General features: G+C 38.6%; 1 protein-coding gene across 16 annotated transcripts in view; it reads left to right on the top strand.

The window, feature by feature from the left end:
* Znf644 (zinc finger protein 644) overlaps positions 1-27759 on the top strand; it is a 113593-nt gene that overhangs the window by 17110 nt on the left and 68724 nt on the right. For 7 of the 16 annotated variants that reach the window (XM_035448315.1, XM_035448316.1, XM_035448319.1 and 4 more), the window contains exons 3-5: positions 3332-3392; positions 23197-26219; positions 26391-26996. The exons of 5 other annotated variants lie outside the window; for them this stretch is intronic. In XM_035448315.1, the coding sequence (XP_035304206.1) occupies positions 3349-3392; positions 23197-26219; positions 26391-26996 (3673 nt within the window). In that variant the 5' untranslated portion in view covers positions 3332-3348. The remainder of the gene's footprint in view (positions 1-3331; positions 3393-23196; positions 26220-26390; positions 26997-27759) is intronic. 4 more of the 16 variants (XM_035448322.1, XM_035448320.1, XM_035448323.1 and 1 more) reach the window with 3 other exon arrangements.

Raw genomic sequence — 27759 nt, 5'->3', positions numbered from 1 at the left:
TCTGGTGCTGCATTGGATGGGAGTAAGACTAGGGAGTTCTGTTTTGTTCCTGGTCTTAAAGAGGACACTTTCAGTCTTTGACTTGAGTGTTTTCCTTGGGCTTTTCACCTGTGTAATCATTTAAGTCTGTGGTCTGTGGGCAGCAAGCATCCAGAATAACTGTGAATGTTGCCAAATATGTTTGTAGATGCCAGCGCCATACTGCAGTTGGATACCCCTTAATTGTATAGTTTTAATTAGGTTGAAGTGCTTTCCATATTTAGTTTTATAATAAAGTGGTGCTGAGTTTGATTGGGTGGGTTTTGTACATCATCAGAGATAAAGCTTACACACACACACACACACACACACACACACATACACACACACACACACATACACACACACACACACACACAAACACACACACGTTGCTGTTTATTTATTAATTGCTCTTGTGTTGAGCTATCCTTGCATCCAGAAATGTGACTCATGTGCAGTTCTGTAATGCTATTGTTTTGCTACTACTTGACTTGAGCTATTCATATCCTTCATTAGAGATACTAGATTAGCCTTTGTCTTGATTTGGTTTCAAGATAATCTTGACCTCATAGAATGAGTTTGAAGTATACTTCGGTTCTTTGGTAGAATTCTCTAGAGGAGCTGTCTTGTTTTGAGCTTATCTTAGTTGAAAAAAAAATTAAAGCCTTAAAAAAACATCTTAATATGTTTAGGTATTTTGCCTACATGTATGTGTGTGGACCATGAGGCCAAAGAGGGTGTTAGATCCCCTGAAGTGGAGGTTGTGAGCCACTGAGTGTGCTGGGAGTTGGACCTAGGTCCTCTGCAGGAGCACCAAGTGCTTTGAATCACCTCTCTAGCCCCTTGGTTGAAAATTTTTAATTACTTCATCTGTGTTATTCATGTCTCTGTGGACCAAAGTATGTGACAAGAATATTATGGCCCATGACTTTAGAGGTTTTCAGTGTAGCAGCCCACTGAGTTCATGGCAGTATTTGTGGCAGGAACTAGAGGCCTATATGCTTCCAAAGGCCCACTGAATGTGACCTACTTCTGCCAGTTAGGCCCCACATGATAAAGGTTCCATGCTGGGGACCAAGTCTTCAAGTATGTGGGAGACATTTCAGATTCAAACCGTAATAGCATCTAGTCTTTAGTTATCGGTTATTCAGAGATTTTTCTTGTCCTGGGTGTGTGTGTGTGTGTGTGTGTGTGTGTGTGTGTGTGGTTATTCAGAGATTTTTCTTGTCCTGGGGGTGGGTGGTGTGTGTGTGTGTGTGTGTGTGTGTGTGTGTGTGTGTGTGTGTGTGTGTGTGTGTGTGTGTGTGTGTGTGTGTGTGTGTGTGTGTGTGTTCGTGCGCACACATAGGTGCCTGCAGAGTTAGAAAAGGGCATTGTATCTCCTGAAGCTGCAGTTACAGGTGGTTGTAAGTCACCCAACCTGGGTGTTAGGAACTGAACTTTGGTCTTCTGGAAGAGTAGCCAGTTTTATTGACTTCTATCCGAAGTAATTATCTTTTAAAGCATGTATTCACTTGTGGGTTTTCTAATTTGTTGGCCATTGTGGTTCACTGTGTCCCATCTGGTCTTCTGACATCATTTCCTTTGCAATATCCTCTCTGTTTCTGCTTCTAGTGGTCTTCTCTTGGTCTCACTTTTGTGGATCTTTTGAACTGATCTATGACTTAATGTTTATCGTGCCCTTCTTTCTAACTTGGTTCAGCTTAGTTCTCTCTCTAGTTCATTGAGGCACAGTTAGTTTCTGAATTCGCTAGCATGTCTATGTGGATGCATTGATTGATTAAGAGTGAACACTTTGTTCCATGGTACCGCAAATAACCGAGGACTTTAGTTAGCCTGAACTACATAGCAAGGTCTTGTCCCCAAAGTACCTTTGGCTTTCAGTTTCATTGCGTTAAAGTCGGTCTGAAATTCTCAACACTTGTAACTTTGTATCTGAATGTTTGATTGCTTTTCTGAATGTCATTTTCTAAAATATATTTGTCTCTTCAGCATATTTTTCCTTTTCATAAAGATGTTATTTTGGTACTTTTGTTATGATTACAGAGTCAATGTTGTCCCATATTATTAACTAAAGACATTTCCCCTGTTTCTTCGTTTTTTTTCCCCTCTACTATTCCTTTTCAGTTCAATATATAGCACCTAGCATTTGGTTGCCACTTTCTGTAGATGCCTCATGACATGTTTTTAATGACTTTAACATTTTTGAAGAGTATTGGTTGGCTGCATTAGAAGATGTCTGTTGCAATGTGTTTTCTCAGGGTTAGGATGTAGTGGGGCCTCAGGAAGATTATTTGACAGTTTAGTCTTCTCCCAAACCCTGCTGAGATACATACATGAGCTGTGCTGCCTGCCCTTCTTGTTCTCTTTCCTGTGCCCCCTTCCCTAGTGCACATCTGTAATCTGTACACCACCACCCCCTCCAAAGGTGAATGTTTATAAAAATGCACCCACATTATATAGAAATTGTTCCATAATTTTGTACATCTGGAAGTGTAGAATTGTCACTATTTCTGCCCCACATCTTCAGATCAGCACTCTTAGGTCACAACAGTTGGTCTCTAGTGTTTCTTGCTTAATCCTAGTTTAGGATTTCTGGTTTCAGACCTTCCGCAGGGATAGAACCCGTAACACCCAAAACCCGTCCTGATGAACCGACTGACTCAGTGAAGCCAGGGGCGCTGGGGTGACGCTGTCAGTTATTTTGAGTAGTGTTAATGTTTATTTCTTTAGTTCTTGAAAATGTGAACTTGATTATTTTTATATTATATTTTAATATCTTGAATGGTTTCAGAACTAACTGCCCATAGTCTGAATTACCATTGCTCTGTTACTAAAATTGATGAAAGTAAGTTACATAAAAAAATTTTAAGAACTACAAATTATGTTTCTTTAAATATATATGTGTGTGTGTGTATATATTACATGTATGAGTGTGTGTATTGGTACCGTGTATACAGTGTTGACAGATGTCAGAAGAGGGCATCAGAAATTCTGGAGTTATAGACAGCGAATGGTGCCTCGTGGGTGCTGGAAGCCAAACCTTGGTCCTCTGCAGGAATAGCAAGTGCCTAGAACCACTGAACCATTCGTTTCTCCAACACCTACATTTTTGAAGTTTCTTGCTGGGATAGATTATTGCTCCCCTTGAACAGGTATTTTATTGAGCAATATTAGATTAGTTGTTGAACAGTTTTAGATGTTTTATGAAGAAAATAAATTTATAGTTTTAACTTAAAACAGTGCACAGTTTTTCCTACTTGAAATGAAATAAAAAACTAAATGATGGTTTTTACATGTATTCTTTTAGGCTTGATTTAGTTTTGGATGAAATTATTCTTGCATCAAGATGTTAATAAGCCAAAATTTAGGTAAGTAGACAACTCTATTAAATGTCACATGTCAAAGTAGGAATAATAAAAATAGTTTATATTTTGAAAGCATGCCTGTGAGTTTAGAATTAAGGAGTTGTTTTTAAAATTTGCAATATGCTGTATTAATCTTTTGACCAACTTGTTTCAGTTGATTTATTTACAAGGAGTCAATAAACAACCATAAAATGGTAAAGCTGTAGTTGGTATTTTCTTTTTACTCTTGGGGAAGGCCCACCACCCAGCTCCCAATAAACACATAGAAACTTATTCTTACTTATGAATGCCTGGCCTTAGGTTAGCTTGTGTCTAGCCAGCTTTTCTAACTTAAATTATCCTGTTTTTCTTTAACTACATTTTGCCTCTGGGTTTTTACCTTTCTTTATTCCATATATCCTCCTTTCCTTTTTACTCTATTGCTGGCTGGGTGCCTGACCCCTGGCATCCTCCTCTCCTCCTTCTTTTCTCTCTCGCTTTCTTCCCAGATTTCTCCTCCTATTTATTCTCTCTGCCCCCCCCCCTGCCCCCAAGCCCTGCCTGTCCTTTCTCCTGCCTAAGTATTGGCCATTCAGTTCTTTATTAGACCAATCAGGTTTTTTAGGCAGGCAAAGTAACACAGCTTCACAGAGTTAAACAAATGTAACAATAAATAAATGTTCCACATCATAAATGAATGTAACACATCTTAAACTAATGTGAAGCAATCTTAGTTTTCTTTCTTTAGTATTGAGGCTAAAGCTTACAGGCTCCTAGTGTTACTGTAACATGTTAAAAAATCTGATTGGTGTTGCTTTAGCCACTGGCCAGTGCAAGATGTGTTGGCTGCTTTGTTTTCTCTGTAGTGAAGAGAATATATTTCCCTTCTGTAGATTTTACCTTATTTCCTTTAACAAAGGTTGTAAGCCATGTCTTCTGTGTGTTATGTGATGTTTGGAGCCTGTATGTTTAGTCACACATGTGCATGTGTGTGGAGGCCAGATGTTGACATCAGGTGTCCCCCATTTTATTTCCTGAGGAAAGGCTCTCCCTGAGCTTGGTCTCCCTGGAGTTACAGCAGACCACTCTGCCAGCTTTGACGTGGTGGCTGTCTCTGTGTCCTCAGTCCTCGTGCTTTCACAGAGAGCACTCTGTTCCACTGCTTCATCTCCCCAGTCCCTGAAGGACGTTTCTGATGTCCCATTCTGACTGGTCTTCTAAAGATTGGTGACTTTTAGCCAACTTAATTTTGATGTTGTTTTGTGTCTGAGATGTGAAAGAATGTTTTTCAAATTGTATGCTTTTAAATTGATAAAAACGCATATCAGTAAGTAAACATGGCTTTGAAATACAGAGTAAAAATAGAACAATAACATTGGTCACTTGTGGGTGTCTTGAAGTAGGGAAGAAGCTTGCTTGCACTATGCTCTAAGGCCCTGTCAGTATTCCAGTTGCTAGTTAAATATGCAGTGCCTATTTGAACACTTTGTTTGGTTATATGTTTGGAAGACACAGGTTTGGCTTATTTGAAATTCTTTAGGACTTGGATGTTTACTTTTATTTTTTGTCATATTATAAACTTTGAGTGGTAATGTGAACTTTAAAGCACAGTATTGATGACTATATTGTAATTTACATAGAACCACTTATTTAGATAAAGATATAGAATGTTTTGTTATCTCAAAAAGTTCCTTCTCTTTAATAGCCTTCTGCTGAAGTAAGCTTTGCTAAATTTCATTAGCCTGGTTTTAATTTTTGAACTTGTTGTACATAGAATTATATAGTTTGTATCATTTTTTAAAGTCTTATGTTGGTGATTTTTATTTATAAAAATACCAATTCTTAATATTCTTATTATTGAGTAATATTTTCTTGTATGAATGTACCATATTGTTTATGTGTTCTGTTCATAAGCTTTTGTTCTCAGTTACCAGTATGTCTCCTCTACTCATGTCCCTTTTCTGTTCCCTACCACTAGCAGAAGAAAAGTAAGCTTTCTGTATTATGATATATAATTACTTAACTGTGCCCACCTGCATTGCCAGTATTCTTCCCATGAGTTGCAGCCTTTCTTCTGAGTCATTATGTCTTGGGTTGTCTCATGAACGTGGAGCCAAAGCTGGCCTTCTGTAGTAGGTTGTTGTCTGAGTTATTGGTTCTGTTGCTGTGAAGTGACATCTTGATTAAGGCAATTTATAAAAGAAAGCATTCAATTTGGGCACACAGTTCCAGAGGGTTAGTCCATAATCATCTTGAGGGTGACAATGGAGAAAGAGACAGAATCACTGTCATCTAAGAACTGTGGATGGTTTTGATGACTGTGGCTTAGGCAGCTTGCCATCATCTTTTTTGTTTTATCATTATAAACATTTATATCATACATACACAACACACCCTCAAATGATTTATTTGCAAAATAGAAAGCATTTTAACAGTTTCATTTTTTTTCTCCTTAATGTCTGAAATTTGGCTAGTGAGGTTGGCTGTTGGAGTCAGCTGAGGGTTTTATGCCCGAAACTAGATTGCCTCCTAGCAATTCTAAAACAAGAAGAGGTTCTTCCTCTCTGGGATCAATTTGTTTCTTTTCTTTTCTTTTTTTTAAATTTTATTTATTATGTATACAGTCCTCTGCCTGCATGCCAGCAGAGGGCACCAGATCTCATTCAAGGTGGTTGTGAGCCACCATGTGGTTGCTGGGAATTGAACTCAGGACCTCTGGAAGAACAGTCAGTGCTCTTAACCTCTGAGCCATCTCTCCAGCCCACTTTGTTTCTTTTTTTTATTATATATACACACACGCTGCCCACTGTTCATTCTTCTAAAAGTTTTTTTGTTGTTACTGTTGAACATGTCTCTATTAACTTGTGTTTCTTTCTGGATGCAAAGTGTGTGGTTTTGTTGTTGACACTGTTTGAGTTGTGTAACTCTGACTCCTTGATTTGCATATCTATAAATTTTAGACTAGATTTTCTCTTCAGGTTCTTTAGGTGCCCCTCGATTTCAGAATCTTCCTCTAGTGTGGCCCTGAAGAAAAGAACTGTTTTCATTGGTTGGAGATGGAAGAGGATGGGCAGAGGGAAGCTTGCACCAAAATTTGAATTTTAGAAGTTATTTTGTAAAGGTTTAATTTAACTGGGTATTCATGTTGACAAATTTATTGGCATTTTATTTCTTTGTGGTTTTGAGACAAGGTCTCACTGTGTAGCCTAGGATGGCCTCAGACTTGTTGCACTCTTCCTGCCTCATCTGACTGTGTGATGGCTATTCTTGGCTGTCAACTTGACTACATCTGGAATTACCTTAACTCCAAGCAGCTAGATAAACCTGTGAGACATTTTTCTTGTGTTTGTTTTTTGTTTGTTTGTTTGTTTTGAGACAGGGTTTCTCTGTGCAGCTTTGGAGCCTATCCTGGCACTCACTTTGTAGACCAGGCTGACCTTAAACTCACAGAGATCCGCCTGCCTCTGTTTCCTGAGTGCTGGGATTAAAGGCGTGTGCCACCAATGCCCAGTGAGGGATTCTTTTTCAAAGATTTTTCTTTTTCTTTTTTCTTTTTTCATTTTTTTCAAAAAATGTATCCCTGCAGGCCAGAAGAGGGCACCAGATAGCATTACAGATGGGTGTGAGCCACCATGTGGTTGCTGGGAATTGAACTCAGGACCTCTGGAAGAGCAGCCACTGCTCTTAACCGCTGAGTCATCTCTCCAGCCTGGGATTTTTCTTAATCAAATAATATGAAGTGGGCAGACCCACCTTTAATCTGGGCCACACCTTCTCCTGGCAGCCTCTGTGAAGCTCTTGCTCTCTGCTGCTTGTCCTCTGGCAAGTCCACTCCTTCACTGGCATTGGAGGCTACTTCTTTGGGATTCCAGCATATACTGGAGACCAGCTGAGGTATCCAGCCTCAAGGACTGGACAAGTATTGGGTTCTTAGACCTTCCATTGGCAGACAGCCATTGTTAGATTAGTTGGACCACATACAGCCTGTAAGCCACTGTAACAAAATCTCACATATATATTAATTTATCAGTTCTGTTCCTCTCGAGAACCTTGACTAATACAACTTCTTAATAATACGTCCTACAACTTCTGTTTACAATTTTTTGTCTTTAATTTCTTTTAGCAATCTTTTTTAGTTTTCAATCTGCAAGCTAGTTAAGTTTATTCCTTGAGTGTTTTTGTCTCTGGGATACTATAGGAAGTAGAACTGTTTTGTTAGTTTCCTTTTTGGTTTGCTCATGGTTAATTTCTGATATACACAGCTTGTCTTTGTGTATTGATTTTGTGTGTGTGTGTGGTAGTAGGAGTAAGAGTAGTAGTAGTAGAGTTTTGCTAAATTCTTTTGTTTTAACAAGTTTTGGGTATGTTTTAGAGTTTTCTGCATGAAAGATAATACCGTGTATAAACATAAGTTTACTTCAGACTTTGCCTTTCCTTTCAGTGTCCCCTGTCCCTTCTGTTCTCCTGGGTCTACTCTTTGCTCTCTAGCTAAAATTGGAGTGGCAAATGGCATGTTTGCTCTGATCCCTGATCTTTGTGGAAAAGTTTAGTTACTGTTGGGTATGAAGTTAGCTATGGTGTTTTCATAAATTACTTTGATTTCTGGGTGGTCGAGTGTGTTTCTCATGAAATAGAATGTTGAATATTGCCATATACTCTTTTTAAGTTGGTGTGATGTGTTACATTAATTGGTGTATTAAACCACCCTTAAATTTTAGTTGTTCAAAAAGTGTGATCATTTTAATCTGCCACTAAATCCCTTTGCTGGTAACTCATTTCAGGTCTAGTCTCCTCCTGAGGAAGTGAAGGCTCACAGATGGCCTTAGAATGAAGCCAGGTGTGCTGTAGACTGTCTTTTACTCTAGTCTTTACTGGTAGGGAAATACATTTGACCGCACCTGGGAGGCAGGTGGATCTCTGAGTTCTAGGCCAGTCTGGTCTACAGAATGAGTTCCAGGACAGACAGGGTTATTACACAGAGAAACCCTGTTTCAAAGAAAAGAACAAAAACAAAAAACCATAAAACAAAAAATGAATATTTCCTGAAACATACTTACATATAGACCGTTACCTGGTTGTGCTTCACATTAACCATAATTACATGATACCTAGATTTTAGATGTCATAGCTGCTTGTTATAGGCGATTATACACAAATACTTGGGTTCATGTGCACACCATTTTGAGAGTGATTTAGATTGGAATTTTTTCAGAGAAGGACTAAGTATCAGGACCTTTTAAAAAGGGTTTCAAGTACAAACATCCTTACTTGAGATGCTGATCCTGGTTGTATACTTTTAAAAATAGAAAAGAGTTGTGTATGGTGTATATACCTGTAATCTCAGCACTTGGGAGCTTAAGGACAGTGTTGGCTACCTGAGACCTTAATGGCATAGAATCTAATTTCTGGAGGGGGATTGTACAGCCTGTCTTTTGCAGATGTTTAACAATTTCTTTCTGAAACACATCTGGGGTTTTAATACTGATCTAGAATTGTCTCAGGTACAGAAAAGGACCTTTGGTGTGGGGTCAAGATCTCAGCTTTCTATATTGTGGGTTAAGTGAATGTTTGTGGTTATCAGATACTTAATTTTTAAAAAATTATTATTACTGTTCTTGTTTTTCGAGACAGGGCTTCTCTGTAGCTTTGGAGCCTGTCCTTGAACTCACAGAGAACCGCTTGCCTCTGCCTCCCAAGTGCTGGGCTTAAAGGCGTGCACCACCAATGCCCAGCAAGTTAAGCTATTCTTACGATTAAGGAAGTTGACATGGATCTTTTTCATTGCTGTTTGGGTTTGTAGGGATACATGAAGATAGGAACCACACTTTTCTTGGGCAAATCAGTTCATATGTTTTAATAGGTACTCTGTTTATTCATCATTTAGTGTGGTAGAGGTGACTTCAGTTTGGTTTTCAGAGGGTAGAAATCACTAATGTATTGGACCTTGATGATGGCCGGCAGGGGATTTATGGGTTCAAGGCAGCCCGGCCTTGGGACAGCCCAGGCTACCCTGAGAAATCCTGCCTCAGGGGAAAAGAGAAAAAGAAAGGAAGGAAGGAAATTGAACACACAGACAAACTTTGATTGAAGACATTATTTAAGTGTGCTTGTATATAAGAACATGCCACAGACGTGATGGCCTCAGCAATAGAAATCTGTGTTCTCACATTTCTGGAGACAAGCAATCTGAGATCAAGATATTTGCATATGTACTTTCTCCTGAGTTCTATTGCCTCAACTTGAAGATAGTCACTGTCTAGCTCTGTTTTTGGACTGTTTCTGTGTTTGATATCCTTATATATGTGCTAGTCTGCTTTTAAAGAGATGTATCAGGCAGGATTAGGGCCTGCCCTTCAGTTTATTTTAGCTTCAGTTGTTCACAGCCTTTTCCAGATACTGTCTCTTTTGAGGTATTGGAGATCGTGGTTTCAACATATAAGTTTGGGGTGGACTCAGGTAAGAATGAATATGTTAAATACTCTCCTGTGTAACTGAATGATTATGGTGCCCACGTAACTATTTGGGAATGGGAATGTTTTTTCAGATACTGCTCACTTAAACATGTCTGTTAAAGAGGATAACTTTGATTTTTGTATGAATATGTGTTTAACCATACCTCTAGAATGTAATGCAGTGACCAGATTTGTAACTTTTGGTTTACTGTGTATCTACTTGTCAGTATCTGGGAGGTATACTTAAAAGACTTTAGAAGAGTCATCCATTTGAGGCAGACTTGTAGTACAACCTTATTTTATACTATCCATGATAATGTTTTGGAGGAGTCACTGTGGGGATTGGACTCGGGGTCTTGAGTATGGTGAGCAAGTCCTTGACTACTGAGCTACAGCTGCACAGGTTCATCCTGAGTTTCTTTCTTACAGTACTGACACAAAGAAAAGATAAAAAACTTACATTATTTGTCAGAATTAAAATTTGAACTAGATATAGTCATAAGACTTGATGGATTATTTTATAAGGCAATTGATAGGATACGAGTACTACAAAGATTTAAATTGTTTTTCAAGAAGGTAGTAATGGTTTATTTTAGAACCACTGTCTAAAGTTTACTTGTTTCTCATAAGTTATATTAAAATGAGAGACTTATCCCCCAAGTGAAATATATTAGAGAACATTCTTATCTAAAGAGAAATTAAACAGTTAATATATTTTTAATTTGGAAGCTTAGAGTAAATTGTTTTTTTTTTCCTTATCACAATCCTTTGTCTTTATTTTATACTGTTGTAAAGTATATTTTTTGGCCTTCAAAGTTTTTATAGTGCATGTCAGGTTCATTTTATACATATTTGTATGAATTTAGTAAGTCATGTATTGATAAGCTAGAGACCAATTGTGACACACAGGTATGCATCGTTACATCATGTTTTCCATACAGTTTTAGATTGATTTCGTAACTGTCAGATAAGCTTGAGCTTGGGCACACCTAGCTAGAGGCTTCTAGAAACATTGAATGTATCTGACATGAATAAAGAAAACTTTAATTCCTGACAGATTATAGGCCCTTACTGTTTGTTTATCCTTAGCTTGCTTTATTTTGTATTTCTATTTATGCTGTCTAACACAGCAGGCTGTGCGTGTGTCCCTTGGAGGGAGCTTTTTCTTGGATTTTATAGGTGGTAAGTTAGAGAGTAATTGGTAACAGTCAATTGGACATTTGAAGGACAGCAGTAAGAGACACTGCTCTGCATGAACATGTTACAGAGGAACTCAACAGTAGATTTAAGAAGACTCCTGTGCACCTTGAGCTGATCTGAGGGAAATTATGAGTTAAAGATAACTAGATTTGTGTGAGTAAGAGCCAAAGAGTAGAGGGCCCCAGACCAAGTAAACTGCATGTGCAGGAGACACACTGGGAATGTGAGAGGAGACCAGTGAGTTGGATCACTGAGCACTGATGGGAGGAGAATGGAGACTGTAGCTGAGAGATGAACGGGTCCCACACAGCTAATTCAGCTGAGGTGATGCCTTGAGAGAGGAATAAAGAACGGAAAAGGAGAGAATGATTGGAAAAGAGCTGCCTTGGTGGTTCATGCCATCTCAGCAGTTGGGAGGCAGACACTGTATGAGATCTTGTCTCTCAAAGACAAACAGAAAAGGACTAGTGGTTCTATTTAAAATCTGAGTGGCTGTCCAGATTTCTTTCTTTTCCATTAAAGGTAGACATGTACTAGGTAGTATTTTAGATGCAAGGGACAAACCCATCAGTGAACCAAACCTGTGTTCTCCAGAAGCTTGTGTGGTAATCAGAGGAGAAAGAAACAGGTGGTAAGTCTGTGCTCTGTCCAGTGTTGAGACCACTGTGTGTTAGCAGAGAGAATTTACTAAGAGTGCTATTTTACTGGATGTAGGATGCTCTAGGTAAAGCTAGAGAGACAGCAAGGCATAAGGGTGATCCATACATGTATTTGGAGGCACAACTTGAGTGAGAAACATTAAGGGTAAAATAAATGGAGCATGGTTAAAGAGCAGCAACAAGGCTAAATAAAATGAGAATAATGAAAATGATAGACAATGAAGTTTACTACTAAGTATGTTAGAATTAAACTGAATGTGAGCTTTATGGTAGTGACTGCTTTGGTATTTCATATGCTCTAATACTAAAATTTCAGTTGATTTAAAATTTAAAATTCAATGAATCATTTCATCAGTGTCTAGAGTATATGGAAACGTTTAAGCCTCACAAGCTTGGGTCAGTGTTGCAGCATGGAGTAGTAATTTCTACAAAAGACATTGTTTGATTTCTAAACTTTGCCTAGAATTGATTGATTGAGAATCAATAAGGTTGATTCTCTCCCATTCTGATGAAATATTACAGTCTAAATTTCGATTACTTGAGGTATTTTAGAAAAAAATAATTGTTGCCACTTGGTGGCACTGCGTGGCTTAAAATGAATTAGATTGTTATGTTAACTGTACACCCTTATCCATGATTACATTCAGGGAAGAAACTACTAAGACGAAAAACTTGATTCTATTTTTGGTTCTTGTTTATAAACAAGATAATTACTGTATTCTAGAATAGGGTTTATTAAAATTCCATAAAATAGAAAATCTGACCCAAGGCTTAGTTTAGTGGGTAGGGAGTATGCATTTTTTTTCTTTTTTTGTAAGAAACCTCCGTTAGTTTAGATACTATTTGTCATTCAGCCTTAATCCTCTCCTTATTCTAAATGTGGAAAAAGTAATTTTTGTATTAGACAATGCTTTGAAGTCTTTTATTAGCATTTTTCAATGTGGCATTTTATTTTTTCTTACAAAGCTAAGAAACACTTATTTTTAGGTGGTCAAGGTAAGCATATTTGGAAAACAAAGAAAAATACTCTTAAATCTTCCTACAGCATATTGAAGGCTCTAGGAATTATCTATGAAATCTTTTATGTAGTTAGACAAAATGTAGTTGAAATGTGAGAAGTGAATTATGTTTCCAGAGATACTTTACTCCCAACAAAAGACATCCACAGCTGTAGTAAAGCGTTTGTAGTATACTATTTTGTAGGCTATACAACCAGCCGTGTATACGGTGACTAAGTGTGATGCACACAGGTCCTGGAAGAGAACCCCATAGCCTGCAGCACCCGGTGTTTCTTCTTCCCAGTCTCTAGGCCTTTAGAGCCACCTTCCCTGACTTTGAAGAATGTCCCTCTTTAGTATTAAGAGCTTTCATGTATATCTCTGGACTCTTTTAATCAACAGTATGTATGGGTGGTCTGAATTCTGTCAGGTGCAGCCGTGGTTCACTTGTAGTTCTTAACAGAATGGTTTGTTTTTACAGCAGGACTTTTGGGTTAAGTAATGCTGTTGTAAACATGCTCCACACAAGTAGTGTTCTTGTTGGTGTGTATATGAATTAGAATTGTTTATGAGTGTGTGCTTGCACCGGCTATCTGTAGTGGTTCCCGTTTCCTCACAGTGCTGTGTGTCCTGATCTCTTCAGTTCTGGTTCTTCTGGGGAGCCTTATCCAGTTAGCCCAGTTAGCTAGCCTCTTTATGAAACCTTTTTGTGTGTATTTTAAAAAGTGTGTGTGTATGTGTGTTCACATGTGCAATGCACAAGTGCCCAGGGAAGCCAGAAAAGGTGATTGGCGCCTTGGAGTTAGTTGATAGATAGTTGTGATCTGTCTTGTGTGGGTCCTGGGAACTAAACTCAGACTCAACAAGTGCGAGGTGTACTCATAACTGTTGAGCTGTTTCCATGGCCCTTCTTTGCTTGTGTTTTAGTTATAGTTAATCTTCCCTTTTCATCATTAGGATCCTCCAACCTAGTTTACTTCTAGACAGAAACTGTTCTTACATTTCTTACAAAAACATAGCCATGGCCTACTCTTATCTTACCATCGTCCTTTTGTGCAGTCCAGTTGGTCTTCATTTTGCTTTGTAGCCAGGCTTCTTGTGTTGTTAGTTTTTTGTTGTTGTTGTTTTGTTTTTTCCTCTTCTAAGGATGTGAATATGCTCTCATGTTCTAGAACAATAGTTCTCAAGTGCAGGCAGTTAGTTCTCTGCCTTTGATCCCACTTCTCTGGTTTGGCAGTGCTTGGAGACACATTTTGTTTCCACAACTCAAGGCCTAGAATACTTTGGGACCAGCGCATTGGGTTAAGGAAGCCACAGTCAACTAAATGTTGAGCACCTGCAGCACACGGAGCAGTCATCTAGCCATGCTGTCAGCAGTGGGTTGAGAAACTGTCCTCGCAGATTCATTACTTGGCTGGAACTGATCTTTACATACTATGTATGTAAATTTAAAACATACGTTTTATATGTATAGAAAGACTGCCACTGATAATGTGTCACCTTGTCATAAAAAAGGGGATCATACATACACATATGGACCTGTTTGTCTTTCTGTTCTTCCTTTTTGGGTAGCACTTTAATTCATGTGACACATCACATATGTCTTTAGACAAGAAGTGTGACCCCTCTTTCCCTCCATAAATGTTTGGTTACATTGTCAGCTTTATAGAACTTGAATGTATTCATTACTGTGAAGTAGAGTCAGTATCTTCATGATATGGTATTAAGTTTTTCAATTTTATGAATGCCATTTTTATTTAAGTCAGTGAGTCTCAGATGGCTTGTTCTTAGGACCTTTTAACCTCTTAATTTATTTATTGATTATGTCAGTTTTTCTCCACCTGGGTGCAGTTTACATTTTAGGCCAGGTATCATAAGGAATTTGTGCCTGGAAAAATGCTTAGCAGCATAGCTGCCTCCACCATGTTCACCCAGTGTGACAGCCAGGATGTCCCCAGGCAGTTAAGAATGATGGCTGTTGTATTTGAATGTGAACAGAAGCTGTGTAAACATTTCTTTCTTCAAAGATAGTATTTCACAACATGCATAAATGGTACAGTTTTAATGAAGACCTATATATTCTTATACCTGCCTCTTTTTTTATTTTTTTAAATTTGTTGGGCTATCACGAGTCATACAGCCTTTGGAAAATTCCCCTGTACACTTGGGAGAGAATGAGAGTGGAAAAGGCAAGGAAGGTGTTAGCATGAAAATTGCTTTAATTTCTAAGACTCTGCAGAGCCTGAGGGATCCCCAGTGGTCCACACTTTGAAACTTATGCTGTAAGGTTTTAATTTAATTATTTTAATCTTCTTAGAGAATGCAAGAGATCTAAAATACTTTAAATGCCATTTATGTCCCCTCCTCCCTTTGCTCAGTTTATCTGTGTTACAGTCCTATTTTGACTCCATAAATTTTTCATCAATGAAGCATTACTATTTGTGTCTTTTTTTTTTTTTTTAACCCATTGTTGTAGTCAGTTTTGTGCTGATGTAACAGAATATCCCAGGTTGGTTTATTTATAATGAACAGCGATCTATTTTGCAACAAGAGATTAGGAATGCCAAAACTCAGGTTGCTGTTGGGTCCTTTCTTATGGTGTAACTCAAGAATCACATGGGCAATAGGGAGGCGGCAGCCCTGACAGCCCTCTTAGAATTCTCCTACCCCAAGATAACTTAGAGATGGTGCTGTTCATCCATTTGTCCCTCACTGCTTCATCATCTGTCTTCACGCCTGACTCGCAGTGCTGACTCATGAACTGAAGGAAACACTCAAGCCCCCCTTATATTTAGCAATGTCAAGTTACTTTTTAAAATTTTGTCCTGTATCTTCAGTTCTCTATGTGTAGTCATTTCCTCTTTTGAAGAACACCCTTTAGTGTAGAACTGAGAAATAATTATGTTTTCTTTTCTGGCTATGTTTTCTTTTTTCCACATTTCTTTTTCTTTTCTTTGTGCTGGCAATTGGACCCTCAGGTCTCGTGCACACCAGGCAAACACTTTGCCACTGAGCTGTACCCCCAGTCTGACTGTTCCTGGCATTATTTTAATAGAATATAAGTCCTTTGTCAGGCCAGCTTCTGTTGTTGTTTCTGTTGAGTGCTTTCCAGAGGGGGGGGGCGGAGGAGGAGGGGGGGAGAGAGAAAGGGGGAGGGGAAGAAGGAGGAGAGGAGGGAGGGAGGGAGGGAGGGATAAAGGAAGAGAACCGGAGAGAGAGAGAGAGAGAGAGAGAGAGAGAGAGAGAGAGAGAGAGAGAGAGAGAGAGAGAGAGAAATATCAGTCTTTGCTGCCTGCCCCCCCCAAAAAGGTTGAACTGTGTTTGCTTGTTTGAGTGAGAAATACTGTGCATGAAGGGGAACCTTGGGTCACCTTGGTAATTTGACATTTCAAAGAACCCATTATGTAACTTGGAGTTTGGCTAGGTGGTTTTGGAGAGATCTAGGAAGTAAAAATTTCTTCCGTATTGGCTATTGACAGAACGAATCACATTTTATGTCTGCTCTTTTCTTTAAAAATTTAAATGAGATTTACATGATGTATAATTAACCATTTTAGTGTATGGTTCTTGCATGTGTGGTTTACTCATTGTTGGGAAATCACCAGCTTGTAGTGTCATCCTGCAAAATATATACCTATTATATGAGCATTTCTTACTCTTTCCTTCCATCATCCCTTGGGATGTTTACTTCTGTCTCTGGATATTTTATAAAGTCAGAGTTAATGACCTTTTGTGATTGGTTACTTTTCGTTGGGATATCGATCCAAATTGTAGCTCGCATTTGTTTCTCTTTGAGGTTGAATAACATTCCATTCATCACTTGTAGGCCAGTTGGGTTTTTCTTTTTTTTCTACCTTTTGGCTTTTATAAATACAAGTTATAAATTTTTCAATGTAAGTTTCTCTGTGAGCCAAGTCTGGTGGTACAGGCCTGTAATAGTAGCTACTTTGGAAGCTAAAACGGGAGGATTGTAAATTAAAGGCCTGCCTGGACTGCCAAGTGAGCTGAGGGCCAGCCCAGGTAACTTTGTGGGACACTGCCCAAGAATAAAGACAAGAGACTGGGGATATTGTGAGGTTTGGTGGTATAGTATTTGCCTATTAGGAATTAAGCTCCAGGTTCAGGCACTGGTATTGAAAAACATTTTCTCTGAACGTAAGTTTTCATTTTTGCTGAATGTATCATCCATTTAGCCCTTTCTGAGTTGCGGACTTGCTTTCTACAGATGGGCACTTCACTTTCTTATCATCAGTGTTTGAGTCTTTGATGCCACCTTTGTCCTGTTAAAACTAATGATCTTGTTTGTTGAGGCTTTGATTTTTATTTCCTTAATGACCATAAAGTGAAACATTTTTTCATTGAGTTGTTGGCTATTTGTAGATCCTTTTTAAAGAGACAATTTGGTCAAGTCTGTTAGTTGTCTTTCTTGGTGACCTGTTCATATATCTTGAATATTTAGCATTTATCTAATACACTTAAATAATGCCCCTTGATACACAGGCATTCATTCATTCATTCATTTATTCATTCATTCAATTTCAAGACAGGGTTTCCTTTCTGTAGCCCTCCCTGGCTGTCCTGGAACTCGCTCTGTAGACTAGGCTGGCCTCAAAGTCACAGAGATCCTTCTGCCTCTGCTTCCTGAGTGCTGGGGCTAAAGGTGGGTGTCACCATGCCCTGCATAGATCTTTGTTTTGATAAAGTCCATGTTGTTTCTCCCCATGCTTCCACCCAGTGTTTTTGATGCCAAAGTTAAGAATCCATTTAATGCCATCTTCTGGGAGCTTTACAAATTGTACTTATTTTTCTTTGTTTTTTTGTTTGTTTTTGTTTTTTGAGACAGGGTCTGTCCATACAGCCCTATGGGTCTGAAACTCTCTATGTAGATTAGGCTGGCCTTGGATTCACAGAGATCTGCTTGCCTCTGTCTCAAGAGTGCCAGATATTCAGGCGATTGATTGATTTCTGAACTCTGAATGTATTCCATGAGTCAGGTTTGTGCTGCCCATATATTCAAGAGTGTGAGGTCTTCCCTTTACCATGGTGGGCCTACCAGGGGCCACCTGCTTGAAGGAGACTGACCTCCTTCTCACAGAAGCCATCGTCTGCCTAGATACTGACTAGTTTGTCTTGTACCAGGTCTGTTGCAGGCAGCTCCAGCTGCTGAGGGGCCATGAGTGCGGCCCTCGTATCTCCCTGACTCCTGGCAGGATTGGGTGGTGGTGATGACATGGGTAGTCTGTCTGTGGCCGAGTACTCACAGACACTGGCCCTCACTTTGACAGAGTTTCTCTGATGAATTTCTCATTTTTGAGTTTTAACTCCGAGGCCAGGACACAGTAGGAATAGGGGTGGCAGATGTCAAATGTGTGGAGACGAGAGCTGGTGAGATGGCTCATTTGCTGTCAGCTTGGAGAGCTGAGTTCCACCCCTAGGCACGCCCACGTGGTGTAAAGAGAGGTGACCCCATAGGTCGTCGTTTGACCTGCACATCTGTGCCACGCACAGCGCAGCACAACACACATCAATAAAGACACACACTGAAATCGGGCCTTGAGCTGTTTTTAATAGATTTGCCTCTCTGCATTATTTGCTTTTGTTTCATGCCTATACCCCATCATACCTCACTGTTTTTGTAGTTCCCTACATGCGTTTGCCATTTGGTAAGAGGTAGCTCTGTAGTTTCTGTGGGTTAGTCACCTATTGCCCAGGGTAATTGTGTCAACATGTTATTAAAAGATTGTTCCAAGTAATTGTGAAATTAGGGAGTGTTCAGAGTCCAGTAGTTAAATTTCCATCCTGGTTTCAAATAGTGTAGGTTAGTGATGTAATTAAATTAACCTGTATCATACATGTAAGAAAGGACCTTGGAAATCATCTTACTTGATCTTCAACCTCAAGTTCTGTTCTTCGGTGTTCCTGACAAGTAGTTACCCGTGGAGCCATTTTAGTTGGCTTTTGTGTGAGACAACCATCTTCAGTCTCAAGAAGTTCCTATTGCTGGCTTTTTCCATCCTTATAGTTTGAACATACTATGTGTTCTTCTCTCTGTGACAAGCTTCCAATAGTTTGTAGGTTATAAGCCATAGAGGCGGAACATACTTGGCATGGTGGTTAGTGTTAGCATCTGTTTTTGTATAAGTGTTGTTTATTTTTTTATAGTATTTCCATTCAGTATGACACCCACCCATGTTAACATACTACCTGGATGATGTATAATATACTTTGTAATATATGTATTATACTTTCTTCTAGTAGGAGCTGGGTGAGAATTAGGTTTGTATGCTACATTGTGTACAGCACTTACAGACTTAAATACTAGAGTGATTTAAATGTAGTTAATTGGGATTTATTTTGCAGTTGAGATGACAGTTTGTGAATGGTTTTCTCTTGTTGACCCAGGCTCATATATTACTAGTTGAAGTTGTCATGTATTCTAAGGCTAATGTAAATGAACATAGGGTTTGTGAAAACCTGACTAGAACTCAGCTAGTGGGCAACATTATAATTTATTTATAGCTGTGTAATACAATTACTAATGAACTAACTTAGAATGAGGACAAAATTATACTACATTTTATGTGAAATTATACTGTATGACAAAGGTTGGCATTATGTAATAAGTACCCACAAAATGTTAACCTACTTGCAATAAATACAATTAATAATGTACATAAAAGAATGAAATTAAGCTGATTTTTATCAAAAAAGAATTATTCATGAACAGAAAGTGGACAGCATAGATTTGATGACAGAAAGGTTGTATCTAATCTGAATTACTGAGTGACCTAGGAAGCTTGCTCGGAGGGGTTACAGAATAATTATGTTAATATGCAATTATCACCTCATTTCTTCTGTAGTAACCTCAAGATGTAGTGTAGTGAGGGTGTTATAGCAAGTGCTGATAGTTTGCAAAAATAGTGATGTTTGAGATTTCTGAGACAATAAGACTAGCTTGAGGCACATCAGTGATGACCTGTCATCTTGAAGACAGGATCTGACCCCTGTACTTGGAGTGCTCACAGGATAACTGCAGGCAGTTACAGCTGCAGAGCTCATTATGCTTCGTGGAGATTTTAAACCCCCATTTGCAGCTTTTAAAAAAGTTTATGAATTGTTTAAATTCAGTTAAGAGGAAGATCCTGTGACTCTGTGATTACAGAAGGATTTTAGTAGTGCCATCTAAACATTATTTTAAAGAATCTTGAGTATTTTGAATTCATCAAATTCAAGTTCTCTTAAACAATGAAATCTTTTAAACTTCCCTATTATACCATTATACTATGTTTTAAATGTTAGCTTTTTATTTTTATATTTAAATACATTTTTAGTGATTCATTTGTTTTTATTTTATGTGCATTGATTTTTGCTTGCATGTTTTTCTGTGTGAGGATGTCAGATCCCCTGGAACTGGAGTCACTGACAGTTGTTAGCTGCCATGTGGTGCTGGGACTTGAACCCAGGTCCTCTGGAAGAGCAGTCAGTGTTTTTATCCTTTGAGCCATCTCTATCACTGATTAGTTTCCTTAAATGTAATGAAACAATGTTTACCTCCACATACGTTTCTTTGTTACAGTAACAAATTGGTACTGTATGTATGTGTCCATATAAAGGCAGTAGAAAACTGTTTGAAAAATGAGTTTATAGGTCAAATGCTTTCTTACTGGCTGAACACAGTCCTGTGAATCCAAGGAAATAGATGTCAAAGCTACAAATCCTTCATTCGGTGCAATAGGATGTGACGATGTGCTGTTTTCATTGTGCCCTGAAAATTGTATAAAATACTTTTTTATAATAAGATTGTATAAAATATAAAAGCATTTTATAGTCAGAATATATTATGAAGATTAAACCCAGAAAAATGTTAGTTTCATAATGTAACTATTTGTGTCTAGTTAAGCCTCGTTTCATTATGTAGACGTCATGAACCAAGACTTGATTTTATGTTTTAGCAGTGTAATTCAGATTTTCTTTTTTTTTACTAGATATGTTTTGTGGATCAATTATGTTTTGCACATGTATTTTTCATATGTATCTTCTAAATGTGAAGTTAGGAGATCTTATTAAGCAATCCTGGTAACAAGGATGCAGCCTCCAAAACAAGATGATATTCTCATAGTGTGTCACCCTGCTGTTCAGGGGTTACCAGTGGAGTTGCTTTAAATGGGGAGCGTCTGTTCCATCCTTGAGCCTCTAACACCAGAACAGATGGGTGGAGCACAGAACACGGAAGGCTTTGCCTCTGAGGTGGCAACAGTGAAGCCACTCATTAACACTGAATTTACCACTTTGTTAGCGACGTAGCTTCCTGTGGAGAAAAGCTAATACAGGCTTCAAATCGACTGAGCATGTATTTGTCTACTTCTGTGATTATAATAAATAGAAACAGAAAGTGTCATTCACCACAGGTTTATGTGGTTGTTGTTAGTACTGGGCATTTTATTTTTCTCCTGGACCCAGTGAGAAGTGGCACCAGTGGGTAACAAACAGGACAGCATCAGCCGCACTCTTCTTTTGACATTTGTACTCTCTCCGCACACATGTTTATGGGCTGCCCACTTTTAACTTCTGTGTTTGTGGTGTGGACCCCTGCTGGGTGCTGCATTAGCACCATTTTGGGGTGATATCATTGAGTACGATCTTATTGGACGTCTATTTTTATTACGGTGGAAGTTTGCCAGTGTCAAAGCAGAATTCTGAAATGTGTGAGAGAAGGAATGATGATTGTTGGTATAAATAATGCCAAAGGAAGATCTTTTATGATATTTGTTTGTAATCTTTGATGCATTTATTAAGCACTTTGTTGAAAGAATAATGTGTTTTGTAAGTTATTAAATGAGACAGATACTACAAATCTTTTATTCTTGTGCTAGAGTTAATGTTTTATAAAGCATAAAATTTATACTCCAACTGCAAATTATGTAAAATATCTTAATTTCTGAATTGAATTTTAGAGTCCTGCTATATTGTTCACTGTTGAGGTTTAAAATACTTCAAAGATAATGGGAAGGATTTGTTTCTATCTGCAAATCAGAAACCAAGTCCGTCTTTGTACTGTTTTGATTCTGTGGCTGTGCCTGGCACACAGCAAGTGCTTAGCTAGTTTGTTGAGCATGAGTGAGCTTTGCTTCTGTCTGTTACAGTTATACAGGTTCTTCAGTAGTTTTTAAGCATTGTCCCAGTTGCTGACTCAAGAGTTCAGAACCATGGTAGGACTTGTATTTGAATTGTATGTCTAGGTGTCATAGAAAAACAGCTATTTTTCTTTCAGTTTTGATTTTGCAATTACATTTTTACTTATTCAATACTTAGTCCTTTATTCAACAAACATTGCCTAGCATCTTTGCCATGTGGTTCTGTGAAATGTGACCATGACTAGGTTGTGTGATCATAGCCATGTGTGACTGCCCCACATCCACGTTCCTTTCTCTTACAACTCTGTTCCGTCTTCTTAAACAGTTCAGTGTATGATCAAAAGCACTTTGCCATGTTAATCTACATTATGTATGAAATAAACTAATTATGACATGACATTTCATTGTAAAGTTTTAGGCCTCTGCACTTCTGTCAGATTATAAATGGTATAATTGCTTTTAGGGAATGCCTAAGAATTTGAGATCTCAGTGTATAAAATTTTAGCATAAAGCTTGATTAATTGGGGCTGGAGAGATGGCTCAGAGGTTAAGAGCGCCGACTGCTCTTCCAGAGGTCTTGAGTTCAATTCCCAGCAACCACATGGTGGCTCACAACCATCCATTATGAGATCTGGTGCCCTCTTCTGGTGTGCAGATATACACAGAAGCAGAATGTTGTATACATAATAAATAAATAAAATCTTTTTTTAAAAAAAGCTTGATTAATTTTAACATAGTAACTTAAAATTAATGATAACTTGAGTAAAGAATGACTAGAACCTTATGAATAAGCAGTTTTATAGTTGGTAGAATTTTGACAGAACATTGTCTTGAGCAGAACAGTTTTAAATATTTTAGAAGCAAAAATTACTATTTTATACATAGGTAAGCCATTTATATTGAATGCAAATAATACATTTGACCCAAATAAAGTTACTACGTAATATTTGTTACTTTCCTCCAGGAATGAACTTTCAGGTGATAAACAGTTCTTTACAATAGTTGATTATTCCAGTTATACTGTATAGAGTAACTGTCCTTAGTAAGTCTGTTTAAGCCAGAGAATTCTTTTTATTATAAATTTATTATAAATGATGTTTTAAACTTTTCAATGTGTGATGCATTCATTCATATTGTGTGTGCTGCATTTCCCTGTGTAGTTTTTGTGCAGAATACAAAGTTTCTAGAAAGCTCAAACAGAAATATTTGCTTTGAAATCTTCTTAAAAGTGGTTCAGTTTTCTTTGAAATGTTTTCTGACTTCTAGAAAATTATTAATATCTTCAATATAAAGTTAAGTCAATGAAAATGTGTACTTCCAACTCTCCATACATTCCAGTAGCATGTCTTTCATGCAAATCTAAATTTTTGTTTTCCATTTTCTAGACTAAATGTGTTAAATGATCTTGCCAACAATATGGATGATTTGAAGATAGACAGCGATGCCACTGGTGCTAAAGAAGAACTCCAAGGTGACAGCAGTTATATCTCAGAGAAAGACAGTGGAGTTCATGAACCAAAAGATTGTCAGACACCATTTCAGAAAAACAGTTCATTGACTCTGTCTGAAGAATTGTCAGAGGAAAAACCAGAAAAAGCCTTAAGTGGAGGCCGGTCTGCTTTGTTTATACCTGCCGGCATGCCTGCTGTTCCTAGTGAAAACTATACGTTGCCTGCGGAAGCTGTTGTTAATGGACCAGTTTCACGCTCCTTAACAAAGACTTCCAATATGAATGAAGGTAGTGTTTCATTAACCACTGGACAGCCTGTGGATCAGCCAGCAACAGAATCGTGTTCAACTTTGAAGGTAGCAGCTGATGTTCAGCTGCCTGTACCACAAAAAGCAAGCCAACAGCAAGCTCTGTTTTTGTTATCAGATGTAGCACATACTAAGAACACAGCCCATTCCATTAAAAAACTACCTACCTCTGCTTTAGTTGGTTGTGATGTTCCGAATTCAGTAGGGAGTAGTATGAAGCCAGAGAGCACTTTACTAAATCAAGTAGAGGAGGGCAAGGGTAATGAAGATGCATTGGCAAAGGATAACTGTGCCAAAACATTAGCAGGAGTTTCCTCAGGTACAGATGAATTTAGGTCAGAAAATGATACAAACTGGGATCCCCAAAAAGAGTTCATTCAGTTTCTTATGACTAATGAAGACACAGTGGATACACCTCCCGTTCATTCTAAAGTAGTAGGTCTAGAAAAAAAGAGAAAGCGAAAAATGGATGTAAGCAAAATAACTCGTTACACAGAGGATTGTTTTAGTGATTCTAATCGTGTACCCAATAAATCAAAAATACTAGAAGTTGACTTTCTAGGGCAAAATGAGGAGGTGCAGGTGGCAGACTCACAGAAGTACACTTTATCAAAAGTGAAACCTGAGTCTGCTGATGAAGATGTGGAGTCTGTGGATACTTTTCAGCATCTAGTTTATAACGCAGATAAATGTGGAGAAGATAATTCACCTATTCATACACGCACTTTTATTTCTAATACCTTAAAAAAGAAATGTGAAGAGAGTGATTCTGAGTCACCTGCTACTTTCAGTATCGAAGAGCCATCATTTTACCCCTGTACAAAGTGCAATGTGAATTTTAGGGAGAAAAAACACCTCCACAGACATATGATGTATCATTTAGATGGGAACAGTCACTTTCGCCACCTAAACGTTCCAAGACCATATGCTTGTAGAGAGTGTGGACGGACATTTCGAGATCGCAACTCACTGCTAAAACACATGATCATCCACCAGGAAAGAAGACAGAAACTGATGGAAGAGATCCGTGAGTTGAAAGAACTCCAAGATGAAGGAAGAAGTGCACGGTTACAATGCCCTCAGTGTGTGTTTGGTACCAACTGCCCTAAGACATTTGTGCAACATGCTAAAACCCATGAGAAAGACAAAAGGTACTATTGCTGTGAAGAGTGTAACTTCATGGCAGTGACAGAAAATGAATTGGAATGCCACCGAGGCATTGCCCATGGAGCAGCCGTGAAATGTCCTATCGTCAATTCAGATGCAACTCAGAGGAAAACACAAAAAAAGACTTTGATGAAAGACTCTGTTACAGGGTCATCCAAAAAGTCAGCTACATACCTATGTAAAATGTGTCCCTTTACTACTTCAGCCAGAAGTATTTTGAAAAAGCACATGGAGTATTTGCATTCCCCATCATGTGTTGATTCATTTGGTAATCCTCTTGGACTTGACAAAAGAAAAAGTGACATCCTTGAAGAATCTGTAGATACAGATTGTACTAAGCCATTAGTTAAACAACAGTCAGCCACATTTCCAAAGAACTCTGCTTTAAAACAAGATGTTAAACGAACATTTGTACCAAGCTCACAATCAAGTAATTTTTCAAAATTTCATAAGCGGGGGCCACATAGAATACAAAAAGCCCGGAAAAGTATTGCCCAGTCTGGTGTAAATGTGTGCAATCAAAACAGCTCTCCTCACAAAAACATTACGGTTAAAAGCAGCACTGACCAAAAGCCAAAGTATTTCCATCAAGCAGCAAAAGAAAAATCTAATGCCAAGGCAAATAGCAGTTATTTATATAGACATAAGTATGAAAACTACAGGATGATCAAAAAATCATGTGAATCACACCCACTTCCTTTCAAAAAAGAAGTTAATTCATTAAACTCTTTACATCTGTTTTCATCATCCAATAATTCTCACAATAATTTTATTTCAGACCCTCATAACCCAGACACCAAAAGGCTAGATCACAAGCGTGTAGCTGTAAAAAGAGTAGTTAAGGCTTCCAAGAAGGAAAGTTCTGGTGGAGAAGACTTGGATAGCTACCCTGATTTTCTGCATAAAATGACTGTCGTTGTTTTGCAAAAGCTTAATTCTGCTGAAAAGAAAGATAGTTATGAAACAGAAGATGACAGCTCCTGGGATAATGTTGAGATAGGTGACTACACTACACAGACCATGGACGAAGAAACCTACAGTGGTCTTAGTCAAGAACATGTAAACTTACTGCCCCTATTTAAAAGCAAGATGGAAAGCCAAGGTCCTGGAGACAGTGCTGCCCTTAGTTACAATCAGGATGATGGCTTCTATTTTGAGTATTATGAAGATGGTGGCACTAACAGCTTTTTACATGAGATACATGATCCTCAGAATTTGGAAAATGCAGAAACGCCTTTGTCAAAGCATAGCTCTGTTTTTCATTGGGCTGATTTGTCCCTTGAAAAGAAGTCCTGTCCTTACTGCCCAGCAACGTTTGAAACAGGTGTTGGGCTGTCAAATCATGTCCGAGGACATCTCCATAGAGCAGGATTAAGCTATGAAGCCCGTCACGTTGTGTCACCAGAACAAATAGCCACAAGTGACAAAATGCAGCATTTCAAGAGAACTGGCACAGGGACGCCTGTGAAGCGAGTTAGAAAAGGTAAGTCTCATGGAGATAGTTGGGGCCCAGTAAGAGCTCAGATTCAGAGGAGTTGAAAATTGTGTTTGAATTTGGTCCTTCTTAGAATTGCAGCATTTCATATTTCAGAGTTAATTCATTGATGGGGATTTGTGAAAGAGTCTGATACCACTCTTAACAATCTTTTTTTAGCTGTAGAGAAGGCTGAAACTACTTCTGAACATACTTGTCAGCTCTGTGGTGGTTGGTTTGACACAAAGATTGGGTTATCAAATCATGTCAGAGGCCATCTGAAAAGACTTGGGAAAACCAAGTGGGATGCTCACAAGTCTCCAATCTGCGTTCTCAATGAGATGATGCAGAACGAAGAGAAGTATGAAAAGATTTTAAAGGCACTCAACAGTCGTCGCATTATTCCCAGACCGTTTGTAGCTCAGAAACTTGCACCAGGTGATGACTTCCTGTCTCAGAATGTTTTACCTCTTGATGAATACCGTAATGGCCTAAAGACAGAGGCCCTGTCAGTGTCTGCATCAGAGGAAGAAGGCTTGAGTTTCCTGAATGAATGCGACGAAACAAAACCTGAACTGCCCAGTGGAAAAAAGAGCCAGTCTCTTACACTGATAGAACTTCTTAAAAATAAAAGGATGGGGGAAGAAAGGAATTCCGCACTTTCTCCTCAGAAGATCCATAACCAGACAGCAAGAAAGAGATTTGTTCAGAAATGTGTTCTTCCATTAAACGAAGACAGTCCGTTGATATATCAACCACAAAAAATGGACTTGACTATGCACTCAGGTAAGAGGACACTTGTGACTTACTTACACACAGCCGAGTCATGCTTTGTGAGGTGGGGTTCTGCGCGGGGCCTTGTGAGCTTCTTTCTGTTTGAACTGCTGTGTTTGCAGTGGATGCCCAGCCGCACAGAGTCTCCACCTCATTTTTTGGTCTGAATGTAAGTTGAGAACCAAAGCAAAATGCACGAAATATGTGCGCGCACATACACAAGCCAAATGACCTGTGGAAACTATGGGAGACTGATGTTTGACAGCACTGTTTAGAGGGAAGACCTGTGGCAGCCTCTGCCAGTGCTGCAGTGATATCTTGAGAACAGCTTCCGGGGGTCTTGTTGCTTAGGCAAGGCAGTACAGAACAGCTCCTTTAGACCAAAGGGCTGGTACCTGTTGTGTGAGGCCATCAACCCAAACAAGCGTCTGCTCTCTGAAACTCGTATTACGGTTTGGTGTGACTATTAGAGAACTGTAATGAATATGAACAGATGTTTGCTTGGCCTTTGAATTTTACAGTTGTGTTCCCCTGCGGCATAGTGGGTGCTTCCCTCAGTGCTGGTAGACCAAGCTCCTTTCCCCTGAAGGAATGTTTTAAATGTACTGTGAAAGGACATGGCATGTGAATACCCAAACTGCTTTTTGGTATTCTTGGTCTGGTTTATACTCAAACACTAGAAGGCTGTTTTGAGGTTAAGAGTGGGCCTATGTTGACTGTGGTTGATAGAAATTGCCCAGTGGATTAGTAAAGAACTAAATTACTGTGGTTCTGA

Source organism: Cricetulus griseus, chromosome 7, assembly GCF_003668045.3.
Source record: "Cricetulus griseus strain 17A/GY chromosome 7, alternate assembly CriGri-PICRH-1.0, whole genome shotgun sequence".
Classification (NCBI taxonomy): Eukaryota; Metazoa; Chordata; class Mammalia; order Rodentia; family Cricetidae; genus Cricetulus; species Cricetulus griseus.
The sequence above is the reverse complement of the archived record's forward strand: the minus strand, read 5'-3'. Positions and strand labels throughout refer to the sequence as shown.